This window comes from Amphiura filiformis, chromosome 4 (assembly GCF_039555335.1).
Source record: "Amphiura filiformis chromosome 4, Afil_fr2py, whole genome shotgun sequence".
Lineage (NCBI taxonomy): Eukaryota > Metazoa > Echinodermata > Ophiuroidea > Amphilepidida > Amphiuridae > Amphiura > Amphiura filiformis.
In genome coordinates, this window is record NC_092631.1 from 71274957 (window position 1) to 71291999 (window position 17043).

The 17043-nt window shown below is 34.2% G+C and overlaps 1 protein-coding gene across 1 annotated transcript in view; it reads left to right on the forward strand.

The window, feature by feature from the left end:
• LOC140151346 (methylmalonyl-CoA mutase, mitochondrial-like) overlaps positions 1–17043 on the forward strand; it is a 55164-nt gene that overhangs the window by 13840 nt on the left and 24281 nt on the right. Inside the window, 9 exon segments of the mRNA XM_072173655.1 lie at positions 976–1093; positions 2734–2945; positions 3379–3555; positions 3923–4006; positions 4939–5044; positions 5413–5549; positions 6944–7018; positions 8102–8254; positions 9280–9420. Coding sequence (XP_072029756.1) covers positions 976–1093; positions 2734–2945; positions 3379–3555; positions 3923–4006; positions 4939–5044; positions 5413–5549; positions 6944–7018; positions 8102–8254; positions 9280–9420 — 1203 coding nt within the window.

Consider the following 17043-nt stretch of genomic DNA (forward strand, 5'->3'; position numbering starts at 1 on the left):
TTTGGTTAGTTACAAGTTGTGTATTGATTTGTAAATGGACTTTTACACTACAGGAACAGTTGTGTTTTTTTTTTTTTCATACATGCTTAGAAGAGTGCAACAAGAGCAAAAAAAAGAATTTGACACAAAAATGTTCACTTAAGTAATGCAAGTCTTTGTGTTATTGTATTGCATTCATCATGTAAAAAAGGTTGTTTGCTTAATAGTTGACATTGCTATTCCCATCCAATATACATGTATTACCATCAGTGAGTCCAGCTTTTGAAGGAAAAAAAATGAAGTGCTTGATAGTTTCTACCATTTCTTATAAAATGCTGTGCAATATGTTAAGAACCTCCGCTTGCCTTTGCCAATGCACATGTATGTTGTTCGCGTGCAGGGAAGAGACTGTGTTTAAATGTGACTTGAACTTAATGTTAACCATTTTGACTACAGGTAAATTAAGTAATTCTTGGCCAAACTCGAACATTATGAACGCTAGTGGCTCCGCAATAAACACGCACAGATAGCGTCGTACAGAAGAAAGCATACACGCGCCTTACATTGCGTACATGCTTAGTACGCTACGCAATGCGCATGTCCCAGCTTGGCCAAGAAATACTTAATTTACCTGTGGTTAATGAAGAGTTCAGGTGCAAAATGTGATAAATGTCATTTTCAAACTTTTTGAGGTATTGCCTCCAACATAATGATAATAATTTACACTTTAGAATTGATTGTGTTGCAGACAATAAAAAAAATTTCAATGCACTTTACACACCATAAAACCTTTTACATTATGATAGATTTATTGACACCCTTCTTCAAATTCCAAGCTAATGATCAAAAAGTAGCACTTTAGATTCTTTATTGGAAATATGCAAAACATCTCTTAAAAATTAAGGTATGGAAAAAAATAAGACCCTGAATAATGTTTATATAAATTATTTGCTCACATGCTGATTTCAAATCGGTTCATTTGATCAATCTCTTCAGCATATGCCGAAGTTCAACTCTATCTCCATATCAGGCTATCATATGCAAGAGGCTGGAGCTGATGCTGTGTTAGAGATGGCCTTCACAATTGCTGATGGTATTGAGTACTGCAGGACAGGTATGTTTGGTGTTGGCTGTACAAAATATACAGCAGTGTCCAACTCATTTTTCTGTGGACCAGAGTCAGCTTCTGATAGGGATTGGTGGATGGCACTTTCCCCCGTTCGTGAACAAAGGTTCACCTAGAAAGTAATTTTCAAGATCAGAGCACTCTACATGTAATTTTAGTAGGGTATCTAAAACAAGCAAATTTGAGAAAAGGGGGTATTCTTGCTCAATAAATCAGTTGTATATAAAGGTCTTTTGAGAAAACAGTTGTATGAAATCGGGTAAACTGTCTGACGTTGTGAGTTTAATTGTTTGATAATGCAGGGTTTATAGTTGAGAAATTAGATCATTTACTTGCTTAGGGAATAAGATAATGGCAATATTTGTTTAGGGTATACAAATGACACTTTCAATGCTTGTTTATTGGAGGTGCATTTTCAGATCAATGCTTATATACATGCTTAGGTCGCTTTTTGAAAGGCAGTGTTCATGATGATACCCCCTTGTCAATGTCAGTTGGCTCCACAGGCATTTTTCACCACTTGACCATCATGTATGGGGGGTTATTTTATCAAAATATTATTGAATGCATGATGGTAAGAAAAAGTATAATGCAGGCAATCAAATGAAATCATGGTGTTTATACTATATGTGTTTAGGGGAACATATTGACAAAATGAATATTTAAAGTTGATATGAAGAGCAATAAACTATATTTGGGCATTGAATTGGTCCCTTATATCCATGGTGGGCCAAAAAATGACATTTTTAAAATGGGAACATGCCACATGATTTGAACAGCAACAACTGTGAAATGTATTAGCTTATGTCAACATTCAGCTGGTGGTGGGTTTCAAGACATGTCTCAATTAATGAAGAGTGGCAAATCCTCATTAGACTTTGATCAACTCGTAATCGGCGGGAATTGTTAGGCTTTTACCACTACGCCGAAAAAGTAGACCCCCCGTTAAGAGTGATATAGTTGACCCGTCTGATCTATATTGTGCGTGTTAAATAAAGGAGACAAAGTACAGAGGAAGGTTTTATTTCAAACTCTAATGGTGACCCGCAGGTCAAATTGCTAGAATTGTACATTAAATACACCTAAACAGACACAATGCAATTTGCAGGCAGCAGCTTAATCAGCGCCAATATTGCAACATTGAAACAAAAAACTATACAAACATCCAATCCAACCCAACCACATCCCCCAGTAGGCAATGAGGATAAAGTGCCTTGCCCAAGGACACAACACGTTGGCACGGGCGGGACTCGAACTCACAACCTATGTATTATGAGTCGGGCGCCTTATCCACTCGGCCACACATGCTCCCACAGATATTGATATTAATCCGCCGTGTTATAAGGCCCGCCGATTACGAGCTGATCGAACTGTACACTAATGTTACTGAATGTCCGCATTCCATATAGAGCTGTACCATTTGAGAACATTGCTGTTCAGATCACCGTGGCATATTGACATCTGTACAATGAAATCATACTTTTTAAGTATATTCTCAGGAAGTCCCAAAAAAATATTAATAATCTTTGTCCAATAGAGTAAACATGGTCGTTGCATTGTACATGTATACAATGATTATGTTACTAAATGTACATTATCATTTTACTAAATTATGTCTTGCAATGCAGGTCTCAAAGCCGGTATGGTCATTGATGAGTTTGCCCCTCGGCTCTCTTTCTTCTGGGGTATTGGTATGAATTTCTACTTGGAGATTGCCAAGTTGAGAGCTGCTAGAAGACTCTGGGCACATCTGATGAAGGAGCTTTTCCAGCCCAAGAATCCTAAATCTATGGTACTTAGATGTCATTGTCAGACATCAGGATGGTCACTTACAGAACAAGTAGGTGCAGTAATTACTTCACCCTCCTAAGGAAAAATTTTATCACAAAACACATACTGCCATTAATTTGTTTTCTGGAGACTAGTGATTTTCAATCAGCATGCTATGAAGTTGAACGTTTGGAAAGGTCAACCCTTGGTGCGAATAATGTAAACCGCAACCCTTATCCTAACCCTAATACATAACACTAGAGACACATAATTCTAATATTGTACCCGTTGTTTGTGTGAAGGTAGGAATAACTTTCCAAACTAAAACTTACTATAAATATGTTTAGTACAAATGAAACTGGACAAAATTATGTACCATTTGTTGAATAATAGCTTTTCCCTGCCTCTCTGGGGTTTTGTAAAATTAAAATTAAGTGACCCCTTACATTCGCATTTTGAACCCATCTTAACAATCTATTTTTCTCGTTTCATGTCTTTTATAGGATCCCTTTAACAATGTAATCCGTACAGCAGTAGAAGCCATGGCAGCCGTTTTTGGTGGTACCCAGTCACTTCATACCAATGCATTTGATGAAGCTTTAGGTCTACCCACAGTGAACAGTGCAAGGATAGCCAGGAATACACAGATCATTCTTCAAGAAGAGAGTGGAATTCCAAATGTATGTATATACAGACTTGAAATATATTTGTCTAGGGATGTAAAATTTCCAGATTAATCCAGAATATTTGATATTTAGTTTTAAAAACATGAGGCTTCTCAGATTTTTTATGAATGGATTTTATAATAATTATACAATTTGTATGTACTACTCTATCTGGAAATATCCAAACATATTAATGGATTCACAGTGCCTCAAGTTTTGGTAACACTGACCTGAACCTATTGTACGTAACAAGTAATTTTGTAATACGTTTATAAGCGTGTTCAGTTGCAATTTTCATAACCAACTTGTAGCAGGTGGAAACTCTCTGTCTGAGTTGAAATTGTAGACTTTATATCTTGTACTAATTTTGTCCTGCATTCAGGTAGCGGATCCATGGGGAGGCTCACATATGATGGAATGTCTAACAGATGAAATGTATGAGGCAGCTAAGACAGTCATTGATGAGGTATGTCTGTAGACTATTATATTCTTCACAGTAGGACTGTTAATTTACTGGCTAACAATTATATTTTTAGGTTGCAGTGATTACGGTAGGTTATACCTATTGTATTTAAGATTTGAGGGCCAGGACAGCAGTCTGTCATACTTTAAAATAAACTATATTCTGTCATCGGTCAATGATTAAAAAACGGCTGAGCCTAACTGACCCAGATTTTCTGTTTTGGGATTAAAAAAGAAAACAATTGAATTGCTGTACGCATTTTAAATCAGCCGTTTTTTGGAAAAGTGGAATTAGTTTGACAGGTATTGCCGTACATGTATGTGCATGTCTAATCAGCTGTTTGAGGCAAAAAGTAGAGTTATATTGACTGAATAAAACACAAGTGGAGTGAGGGGTAAAACATTGCAACTATTTTTGGTGATTTTTAGAGTAATTTCTAAAAGACAAAAACGCTTGATTGAACTACCCTACTTGAAAATTATGTCTGCCTGTAGAAGAGGCGTTTATTTATTTCTTGTTGCCTTATGGCTATTTTACCTTTGTTTCATAAACACTAAGGTATATGACATTTTTTGTTTAGGCTATAGCCCCCTTTTCAGAATTATTTTAATTTCATCCATACTTGCTTAATTAGCATTCTATATGGATTTTGTTACACAAATGTAAGATGATTTACACATTTGATGTATGACAGTCAGATGACAGACTTCCTTAATTAAGTTTGACAGTTTTGATCAAATATAACAGCATTGAACAGAACTCCCAGCCTATGACATTTTGGTCATTTAGGATCTTATCATGCAGTTTCATCTGGTTTGAACTGGGAGTGTTCTGAATATAGAAAATCTTGCATTAAAATTAGCATTTTTCTGTTGAAAACTTTGTAATTAGTGAATTGGTTATATTTGACCAAGTAGTGATTGCTTTCCCTTTAGGTTGAAGAAATGGGTGGAATGGCTAAAGCTGTAGTTGAAGGTTACCCCAAACTGAAGATTGAAGAGTGTGCTGCTAAAAGACAAGCAAGGATAGACTCAAATCAAGGTAGGTAGGATTGGGTGACTCCAGTTGAAATCTACACCCCCTGTGTAGAAGATAAGGGTTGTGTCTTCCATAGGGAGTTTGTGGATTTCAACTAGATTACTGGAATAACCAATTTTTGCAAATATGGCCTGAGAAAGGCCAAAACGAGTTCTGAATTGAAAACAATGTAAGATGTGAATTTAAGTTTTAACTTCAACACTACTCTGTTTTTCGCTCACCTGGAACGTTTTCACTAGTCCGACTAGCGTCTTCAGCAGATGGTTAATGCTGTGATGATATCTTGTAAGATTTACAATGTACCATAACAAGTGCAACTTTAATGATTTTATTTCACATTTCTTCTTGTGCCATTTCATTTTTTATGACAGAAATTATAGTAGGAGTGAATAAATACAAGTTAGAGGAAGAGGAATCAGTGGATGTATTAGCCATTGATAATACTAAAGTGAGAGAAACACAGATACAGAAGCTGAAGCACATCAAAGCTACCAGGGATGATGCAGCAGTAAGTATCTTATCTTAGGCCAAAAAAAAATATTGTTGTGTTGCCCTCAAGTGTGAAAATGGGAAAGTTGGGTCGGACGGTCGCATTTTTTTTTTTAAACCTTCAGTTTTTAAAAATCCCCTCAAATATTAAATGTTGCTTCTTCAATTTTGACTTCTAGATACCTGTTAGACATCAATTAAAGACTAGTCTTTCAATAAAATATTAATTTTAAGTGAAAAACATTGATTTTTAACCAAATCTGTAAAAATCATCATTCAAAAAAAAAAAAATTAGACCCTGATTTTTCAGGATTTAGTGTCGGACGGTTGAGGGCAACACAACAATATTTTTTGGCCTTTTAGTAGTGTGTGTGTGTGTGTATCTTTTTTAAAACACTTGACAGTGACTAAAGGGTTGTCTTGTCTCAAGTTGTGAGTAACGCGATGTTGGATTTTGCAGTGGAAGATTTGAATTGTGAACTAAGTTAATCCCACAGACCTTAAATGCACACGTAGAAGGGCAATCTGTCCGTACGCTGGTGATGCAACAGCGTAAACGCACTGATTTGATCTTCTACTAAGAAATCCAACATGATGTTACTCTCAATTTGAGATTGAGACAGACTACATTAAATGTCTATATCAACAATTAATATAGCATGCTAAATCTGTTGTCAAGATACTAAAAAAATAGTCAAAAACAGGCAAATTACTATAATTGATCCCCCAAAGAATATATGGAAAGGGGACTATAAAATGAGCTCTGATGTATGTGTGTATGTGCAGATAATGTTTACTTTTTATGTTAAACTTGTGAAAAAGTGTTAACCTTTGGCATCTTTTGTTGATTTCTCCAACATGCTTAAAGAGATTTCCTTGGGAGTTGGACACAATGACCCTTGGGTACATTGACATGTCAACAGGTGTGATGTCAAAGGTCATATATGGGTCACTTGAAGTCATTTTACAAATATGTCAATATTTTTTGAACTCAGATCCTGTCAATCAAACCCTCACATCATGTGATTGGTTAGTTGAGCATAAAATGGAGGTATATTCATCTGGTGGATGATGTCAGCACTTTTACAAGGCTAAAAGTAACTTTTCTAGGCATGGTTGATGCTGTGTCTTTAGCAAAGGAAGTTTACTGTTACTAAGACTTTTGAGACAGTTTGTATGTTTGAAGGTGAAAAACTAACCATAGGGCATGCTGTTTTTCCACTGCATTCAGAAATGTCAATCATCACGACAAATTGTAAAACAAACCGCCTTTGAGTTTGATTGACAGGTGACATCAGACCCGAACTAGTATTTTTTTTTATCTCAGACTTTTATTATAGATAGTATTTTGGAGTTCACCTAAAAAATGCAATGTTGCTTCATTATATTTATGTTTGTTTGTAATAATTGCAGGCTAAAAGTGCTTTGGATGCTATTATCGAATGTGCCAGGCATGGTGAAGGGAACTTACTGGATTTGAGTGTTAAGGTGAGTATAACAGTAAATATACGATATCTTTTAGCTGGAAAAAATGATCAGATTTTGTGGATGTGGAATCATACTTGGATGGCCAACCAAATGTGAAATCACCATGACCAAACGCAACTAAAAGTTTGCACAACTAAATTTCTTGGTGTGATAGCACACTAACATCGGTAACATAAATAACATACTAACTACAGTTTCCCATTGGTGTTATTAACCAAAACCCTACTATACCATTGTTTACCCTGATGTGGCAATGACAGTGATGAGGCAGCTGTTTCTTGCGCGCATCTATACGATGTCTTTAAGCGTGTTAATGTATACACAAATGCTTTGAGCGAATGATAGTGATTTTAATCTGCGCCCAATAAAATGCACCTTGGACGACCCCAGCCGCCCCAGTGTTAGGGTTAATAAGAACACACCGTAACATTTTCTCTTACTCTCAACATTTGTACCACTTTAATTTACAGCTTACTCATCTTCCCGCACCTGTCATACTGTAACATCATTTCATTGGGGTAACACATAAATATTTCTTGCCTAAAAGCGCTCCACAATCTCCAAAAGAATGTAGTTTGCCTCGCCACTCTCTCAGATTACTAGACACCCACAGTTTCCTTTATTCAAAACACTGTCACTCAGCAACAGTAACAAGCTATAATTTGCCTTCCTTCGAGACAGTAGCATCTGTGTGATACATGCGCGATCAAAGGCGGTGTTGCACAGTCACTTTGCACCGCATTGCGTGCTACAGATTCACTACCTTTGATCACACATGCATCATATGCAGATGCTACTGTCTAGAGAAAGCCAAATGGACTATACACACATATTGCACTATTCATGCACAAATTCACTGCTCGCTCTCCCTTACCATTTGCAACTTGTAATTCACTTATAACATTGATATCCACAGTGTGAATTCCTCACCCACAATACTTACCAATCTAACTGTTTTTTCTTTGTTAAATCACAAAATATAGTGGTGTTTAATAAAAAGCCCATTGTCATCTTATGTAGGTATAATGTGTTGGTTAATTTACAGCAAGACCTAATCTGTATTACATGTACCTACCCTTGCAGGCTGCCAGAGCTAGATGTACAGTAGGGGAAATCTCTGATGCTATGGAGAAGGTTTTTAGTAGACATGTAGCTACAGATAGAATGGTCAGTGGTGCTTACAAGTCTGAATATGGTGAAGATCATGAGCTACAAACTTGCATGGATAGAGTTGAGGTAAGGTAATAGAGAGAAAGCGGAAATCCTGCTCTACTGACAGGTAGACCTTTCAAGTAGGATTAGTCCGTTGGGCAGTCATTTTTTTATTGTCGGATTTTGCAAATGACCATAAAAATCAAAATTTATTCACTTGCTTCACTCATGTTTTAATGTACTTTTACCAAACCAATGGTTGATTTAAAGCCATACTTTACGATCTTATATTAGAAAGTAGTTAATTTTTTTTAAACCTGATTTTGTGGCATATTTGTAATGTTTACACATGTCCCAACTTACACCTAAATGGAATCAGGCTTATATGTTGTGTTTGTATGTCAACAGAGCAATTTTGACATAAAGTCAAAATTATGACTTTATGTCCGCCATAGAACTCCATGTTAATTGACCAAAATAGCCAGTGGGGTTTCTTTTTCCTTTGTTATTTAAGCTTCCTGGCCGTTATTACTATTTTGTGTAAAGAATAACAAAATCGTCTTACGCCCTACCAGGGTGAAGCATATAGGCCGCCTCCTTTTTCATTATTTAAAATCAAAATTTGACGAAAATTGTACATCATGGTTTTAATATGCATAGCACAGAGAAAGAAACAAGAAACTCCGTAAAATGCAAAATCTGGGGCAGTTGGGACGTTTGTCTTGGTTAAATGAGTATCAAATGAATGGCAATGAAATAATTAATAATGTAGAAAAGACTTGATGCTTCAAAGACATACAGCTAGGGGTGAGTATGGCTTACAAACTAGAGAATTAAAAGCTGTCTGCTAATTTTATGTCTGATAGTGATAATTCATTGTTGTCGTCTTACTTTTATACGATACACAGATGCAGACTGGCTTTTCAAACCGACCATAGCAAGTTATTCTCAAGCAGCCCTTGATCCCAAATTTGTGAAATTGTTGATTCCAATTTGTTTTTAACTCATAGACCAGCCTGTTGGGTGGTGCTGCCTATATGGGGATTACCAAATCGCCACTATCGCCAGGCCCTCATTACCAAGTATTACATCTTTGATCTTTGTTTCAGTCTTTTGAAAAGAATGAAGGCAGGCGTCCACGTATATTAGTTGCCAAGATGGGACAGGATGGCCATGATAGGGGAGCCAAGGTAGTGGCTACCAGCTTTGCTGATATTGGATTTGATGTGGATATAGGACCATTGTTTCAGGTAATTGAATTTAAGAAGAACACACAGTTTCTGAAGGATAAAATTTATTTGGGCTATTCCAGTTGAAATCCATACACCCCTAGTGGAAAACATGACCTTAATCTTCCACACAGGGAGTGTGAATTTCCAATGGGGTTACCTGAATAGGTGACTCCATTTGAAATCTACACCCATGTGTGAGAGACTAAAGTCTTGTCTTCCATAGAGGTGTATGGATTTCATCTTGTACAAAATCACATACAGTAGCCTAATATTTATGCTAAAAATAGCCTATATGTATACTCACGATGTTTGCCCCTACTCTTTCTCTTCTCTCTTTCTCCTTCTCTCTTCCCCTCTTTCCCCTTCCCTTTCGCTCCCTCTCCTTTTTTACCCGGGGGCCCCCCCCTTCGCCCCTCCCCTGGATACGCGCCTGATAGAGGTGTATGGATTTCATCTTGTATAGCCTAATATAGCATGCATTCACCCTCATTGTTTGACAGAATAGAAAGAGAGAGAAATGTGACAATATGGTTTGGTTTTCATGCTCTTATTAATCTCACAAAGTAAATGTTTTAATACTTCTGTGGTCTATGCTGTGTGTTGAGCGCACAGGAGTGATAAACAATCATGTTGATTGGCTGATCAACAGTCATGACAGCAAGACAGTTGACCCATTGGTCATCTGTGCATAGAAGGAGTGGAGACATTGCCTCTTCTACACGATCAATCATCAATATCGTGTACCCAGACCATAGAAGTCAGTAGTCTAGTGGTTAGGGTATATGCCTATCATGCATAAGGGTGCGGGTTTGATTTCTTAATCTGTAGTTTTAACTTTATGTGTGTTGCTTATCTTCGAGTTTCGAGTCTCGAGTCAAATTTTCGAGTCTCGAGTTTCGAGTCACGAGTTTCGAGTCTTATTTTTCGAGTTTCGAGTCTCATATTTCGAGTTTCGAGTTATATTTTTCGAGTTTCGAGTCTTGTATTTCGAGTTTGAGTCTCATATTTCGAGTTTCGAGTTAAATTTTTCGAGTTTCGAGTCTTATATTTCGAGTTTCGAGTCTTGTATTTCGAGTTTCGAGTCTTGTATTTCGAGTTTCGAGTCTTATATTTCGAGTTTGAGTCTCATATTTCGAGTTTTGAGCCTCATATTTCGAGTTTCGAGTCTTATATTTCGAGTTTCGAGTATCGAGAGTCAAATTTCGAGTTTCAAGTTTATAATATCGAGTTTCGAGTCTCAAATTTCGAATATCGAGTGTCAAATTTTCAAGTTTTGACTTTATAATATCGAGTTTCCAGTAATACAAAAAAGTATTTAAACAAACAAAACAAGCAATCACAACACATATTCACAGACATACATATTAACACACATATTCACAAAAACGTGCATTTTCACGATAATGAAATTCAAATTCAATTCACAACGGACCCTTTCTAATGGACAAATGACATTTAAAAGCCACTCATAATATTTCTTGGTAAAAAATATTATAAAGTAGGTAGAAATAACTAATTAAATTTTGCCTCCTAGACAGTTATAATCAAGACTCGAAATTTAGACCCAATTTCGAGTCTCGTCTTTTTAAGAAAACTGACCTTTTTTAAAGGACAAATGACATTCAAAACCCACTCATATTATTTCTTGGTCAAAATACTATAAAATGGGTGAGAAATAGCTGATTAAATTCTGCTTCCTAGAGAGTTATAATCGAGACTCGAAATTTAGACCCAATTTCGAGTCTCGTCATTTTAAAGAAAACTGACCTTTTCTAATGGACAAATCACATTTAAAAGTCACTCATAATATTTCTTGGTAAAAATTATTATAAAGTAGGCGAAAAATAACTAATTAAATTTTGCCTCCTAGAGAGTTAAAATCAAGACTCAAATTTAGACCCAATTTCGAGTCTCGTCATTTTAAAGAAAACTGACCTTTTCTAATGGACAAATCACATTTAAAAGTCACTCATAATATTTCTTGGTAAAAATTATTATAAAGTAGGCGAAAAATAACTAATTAAATTTGGCCGCCTAGAGAGTTATAATCGAGACTCGAAATTTAGACCCGATTTAGTCTCGTCATTTTAAATAAAACTGATGGACAAATAAAACTAATGGACAAATGACATTTAAAAGCCACTCATAATATTTCTTGGTAAAAAATATTATAAAGTAGGCTAGAAATAACTAATTAAATTTTGCCTCCTAGAGAGTTATAATCAAGACTCGAAATTTAGACCCAATTTCGAGTCTCGTCTTTTTAAGAAAACTGACCTTTTTAAAGGACAAATGACATTCAAAACCCACTCATATTATTTCTTGGTCAAAATACTATAAAATGGGTGAGAAATAGCTGATTAAATTCTGCCTCCTAGAGAGTTATAATCGAGACTCGAAATTTAGACCCAACTTCGAGTCTCGTCATTTTAAAGAAAACTGACCTTTTCTAATGGACAAATCACATTTAAAAGTCACTCATAATATTTCTTGGTAAAATTATTATAAAGTAGGCGAAAAATAACTAATTAAATTTTGCCTCCTAGAGAGTTAAAATCAAGACTCGTTTTTTTTTTCCATGTTCGGGCCTCGTCATTTTAAAGAAAACTGACCTTTTCTAATGGACAAATCACATTTAAAAGTCACTCATAATATTTCTTGGTAAAAATTATTATAAAGTAGGCGAAAAATAACTAATTAAATTTGGCCGCCTAGAGAGTTATAATCGAGACTCGAAATTTAGACCCGATTTCGAGTCTCGTCATTTTAGATAAAACTGATGGACAAATAAAACTAATGGACAAATGACATTTAAAAGCCACTCATAATATTTCTTGGTAAAAAATATTATAAAGTAGGCGAGAAATAACTAATTAAATTTTGCCTCCTAGAGAGTTATAATCAAGACTCGAAATTTAGACCCAATTTCGAGTCTCGTCTTTTAAGAAAACTGACCTTTTTAAAGGACAAATGACATTCAAAACCCACTCATATTATTTCTTGGTCAAAATACTATAAAATGGGTGAGAAATAGCTGATTAAATTCTGCCTCCTAGAGAGTTATAATCGAGACTCGAAATTTAGACCCAATTTCGAGTCTCGTCATTTTAAAGAAAACTGACCTTTTCTAATGGACAAATCACATTTAAAAGTCACTCATAATATTTCTTGGTAAAAATTATTATAAAGTAGGCGAAAAATAACTAATTAAATTTGGCCTCCTAGAGAGTTATAATCGAGACTCGAAATTTAGACCCGATTTCGAGTCTCGTCATTTTAAAGAAAACTGACCTTTTCTAATGGACAAATGACATTTAAAAGCCACTCATAATATTTCTTGGTAAAAATTATTATAAAGTAGGCGAGAAATAACTAATTAAATTTTGCCTCCTAGAGAGTTATAATCAAGACTCGAAATTTAGACCCGATTTCGAGTCTCGTCATTTTAAAGAAAACTGACCTTTTCTAATGGACAAATGACATTTAAAAGCCACTCATAATATTTCTTGGTAAAATTATTATAAAGTAGGCGAAAAATAACTAATTAAATTTGGCCTCCTAGAGAGTTATAATCGAGACTCGAAATTTAGACCCAATTTCGAGTCTCGTCATTTTAAAGAAAACTGACCTTTTCTAATGGAAAAATCACATTTAAAAGTCACTCATAATATTTCTTGGTAAAAATTATTATAAAGTAGGCGAAAAATAACTAATTAAATTTGGCCTCCTAGAGAGTTATAATCAAGACTCGAAATTTAGACCCAATTTCGAGTCTCGTCATTTTAAAGAAAATTGACCTTTTCTAATGGACAAATCACATTTAAAAGTCACTCATAATATTTCTTGGTAAAAATTATTATAAAGTAGGCGAAAAATAACTAATTAAATTTGGCCTCCTAGAGAGTTATAATCAAGACTCGAAATTTAGACCCAATTTCGAGTCTCGTCATTTTAAAGAAAACTGACCTTTTCTAATGGACAAATCACATTTAAAAGTCACTCATAATATTTCTTGGTAAAAATTATTATAAAGTAGGCGAAAAATAACTAATTAAATTTGGCCTCCTAGAGAGTTATAATCAAGACTCGAAATTTAGACCCAATTTCGAGTCTCGTCATTTTAAAGAAAACTGACCTTTTCTAATGGACAAATCACATTTAAAAGTCACTCATAATATTTCATGGTAAAAATTATTATAAAGTAGGCGAAAAATAACTAATTAAATTTGGCCTCCTAGAGAGTTATAATCAAGACTCGAAATTTAGACCCAATTTCGAGTCTCGTCATTTTAAAGAAGACTGACCTTTTCTAATGGACAAATGACATTTAAAAGCCACTCATAATATTTCTTGGTAAAAATTATTATAAAAAAAAAAAAAAATAACTAATTAAATTTTGCCTCCTAGAGAGTTATAATCAAGACTCGAAATTTAGACCCAATTTCGAGTCTCGTCTTTTTAAGAAAACTGACCTTTTTAAAGGACATATGACATTCAAAACCCACTCATATTATTTCTTGGTCAAAATACTATAAAATGGGTGAGAAATAGCTGATTAAATTCTGCCTCCTAGAGAGTTATAATCGAGACTCGAAATTTAGACCCAATTTCGAGTCTCGTCATTTTAAAGAAAACTGACCTTTTCTAATGGACAAATTACATTTAAAAGCCACTCATAATATTTCTTGGTAAAAATTATTATAAAGTAGGCGAAAAATAACTAATTAAATTTGGCCGCCTAGAGAGTTATAAATCGAGACTCGAAATTTAGACCCGATTTGAGTCTCGTCATTTTAAATAAAACTGATGGACAAATAAAACTAATGGACAAATGACATTTAAAAGCCACTCATAATATTTCTTGGTAAAAAATATTATAAAGTAGGCGAGAAATAACTAATTAAATTTTGCCTCCTAGAGAGTTATAATCAAGACTCGAAATTTAGACCCAATTTCGAGTCTCGTCTTTTTAAAGAAAACTGACCTTTTTTAAAGGACAAATGACATTCAAAACCCACTCATATTATTTCTTGGTCAAAATACTATAAAATGGGTGAGAAATAGCTGATTAAATTCTGCCTCCTAGAGAGTTATAATCGAGACTCGAAATTTAGACCCAATTTCGAGTCTCGTCATTTTAAAGAAAACTGACCTTTTCTAATGGACAAATCACATTTAAAAGTCACTCATAATATTTCTTGGTAAAAATTATTATAAAGTAGGCGAAAAATAACTAATTAAATTTGGCCTCCTAGAGAGTTATAATCGAGACTCGAAATTTAGACCCGATTTCGAGTCTCGTCATTTTAAAGAAAACTGACCTTTTCTAATGGACAAATGACATTTAAAAGCCACTCATAATATTTCTTCGTAAAAATGATTATACAGGAGGCGAAAAATAACTAATAACATTTGGACTCCTAGAGAGTTATAATCAAGACTCGAAATTTAGACCCAATTTCGAGTCTCGTCATTTTAAAGAAAACTGACCTTTTCTAATGGACAAATCACATTTAAAAGTCACTCATAATATTTCTTGGTAAAAATTATTATAAAGTAGGCGAAAAATAACTAATTAAATTTGGCCGCCTAGAGAGTTATAATCGAGACTCGAAATTTAGACCCAATTTCGAGTCTCGTCATTTTAAATAAAACTGATGGACAAATAAAACTAATGGACAAATGACATTTAAAAGCCACTCATAATATTTCTTGGTAAAAAATATTATAAAGTAGGCGAGAAATAACTAATTAAATTTTGCCTCCTAGAGAGTTATAATCAAGACTCGAAATTTAGACCCAATTTCGAGTCTCGTCTTTTAAGAAAACTGACCTTTTTAAAGGACAAATGACATTCAAAACCCACTCATATTATTTCTTGGTCAAAATACTATAAAATGGGTGAGAAATAGCTGATTAAATTCTGCCTCCTAGAGAGTTATAATCGAGACTCGAAATTTAGACCCAATTTCGAGTCTCGTCATTTTAAAGAAAACTGACCTTTTCTAATGGACAAATCACATTTAAAAGTCACTCATAATATTTCTTGGTAAAAATTATTATAAAGTAGGCGAAAAATAACTAATTAAATTTGGCCTCCTAGAGAGTTATAATCGAGACTCGAAATTTAGACCCGATTTCGAGTCTCGTCATTTTAAAGAAAACTGACCTTTTCTAATGGACAAATGACATTTAAAAGCCACTCATAATATTTCTTGGTAAAAATTATTATAAAGTAGGCGAGAAATAACTAATTAAATTTTGCCTCCTAGAGAGTTATAATCAAGACTCGAAATTTAGACCCGATTTGAGTCTCGTCATTTTAAAGAAAACTGACCTTTTCTAATGGACAAATGACATTTAAAAGCCACTCATAATATTTCTTGGTAAAAATTATTATAAAGTAGGCGAAAAATAACTAATTAAATTTGGCCTCCTAGAGAGTTATAATCGAGACTCGAAATTTAGACCCAATTTCGAGTCTCGTCATTTTAAAGAAAACTGACCTTTTCTAATGGAAAAATCACATTTAAAAGTCACTCATAATATTTCTTGGTAAAAATTATTATAAAGTAGGCGAAAAATAACTAATTAAATTTGGCCTCCTAGAGAGTTATAATCAAGACTCGAAATTTAGACCCAATTTCGAGTCGCGTCAATTTAAAGAAAACTGACCTTTTCTAATGGACAAATCACATTTAAAAGTCACTCATAATATTTCATGGTAAAAATTATTATAAAGTAGGCGAAAAATAACTAATTAAATTTGGCCTCCTAGAGAGTTATAATCAAGACTCGAAATTTAGACCCAATTTCGAGTCTCGTCATTTTAAAGAAGACTGACCTTTTCTAATGGACAAATGACATTTAAAAGCCACTCATAATATTTCTTGGTAAAAATTATTATAAAGTAGGCGAAAAATAACTAATTAAATTTTGCCTCCTAGAGAGTTATAATCAAGACTCGAAATTTAGACCTAATTTCGAGTCTCGTCTTTTAAGAAAACTGACCTTTTTAAAGGACATATGACATTCAAAACCCACTCATATTATTTCTTGGTCAAAATACTATAAAATGGGTGAGAAATAGCTGATTAAATTCTGCCTCCTAGAGAGTTATAATCGAGACTCGAAATTTAGACCCAATTTCGAGTCTCGTCATTTTAAAGAAAACTGACCTTTTCTAATGGACAAATTACATTTAAAAGCCACTCATAATATTTCTTGGTAAAAATTATTATAAAGTAGGCGAAAAATAACTAATTAAATTTGGCCGCCTAGAGAGTTATAAATCGAGACTCGAAATTTAGACCCGATTTCGAGTCTCGTCATTTTAAATAAAACTGATGGACAAATAAAACTAATGGACAAATGACATTTAAAAGCCACTCATAATATTTCTTGGTAAAAAATATTATAAAGTAGGTGAGAAATAACTAATTAAATTTTGCCTCCTAGAGAGTTATAATCAAGACTCGAAATTTAGACCCAATTTCGAGTCTCGTCTTTTTAAAGAAAACTGACCTTTTTTAAAGGACAAATGACATTCAAAACCCACTCATATTATTTCTTGGTCAAAATACTATAAAATGGGTGAGAAATAGCTGATTAAATTCTGCCTCCTAGAGAGTTATAATCGAG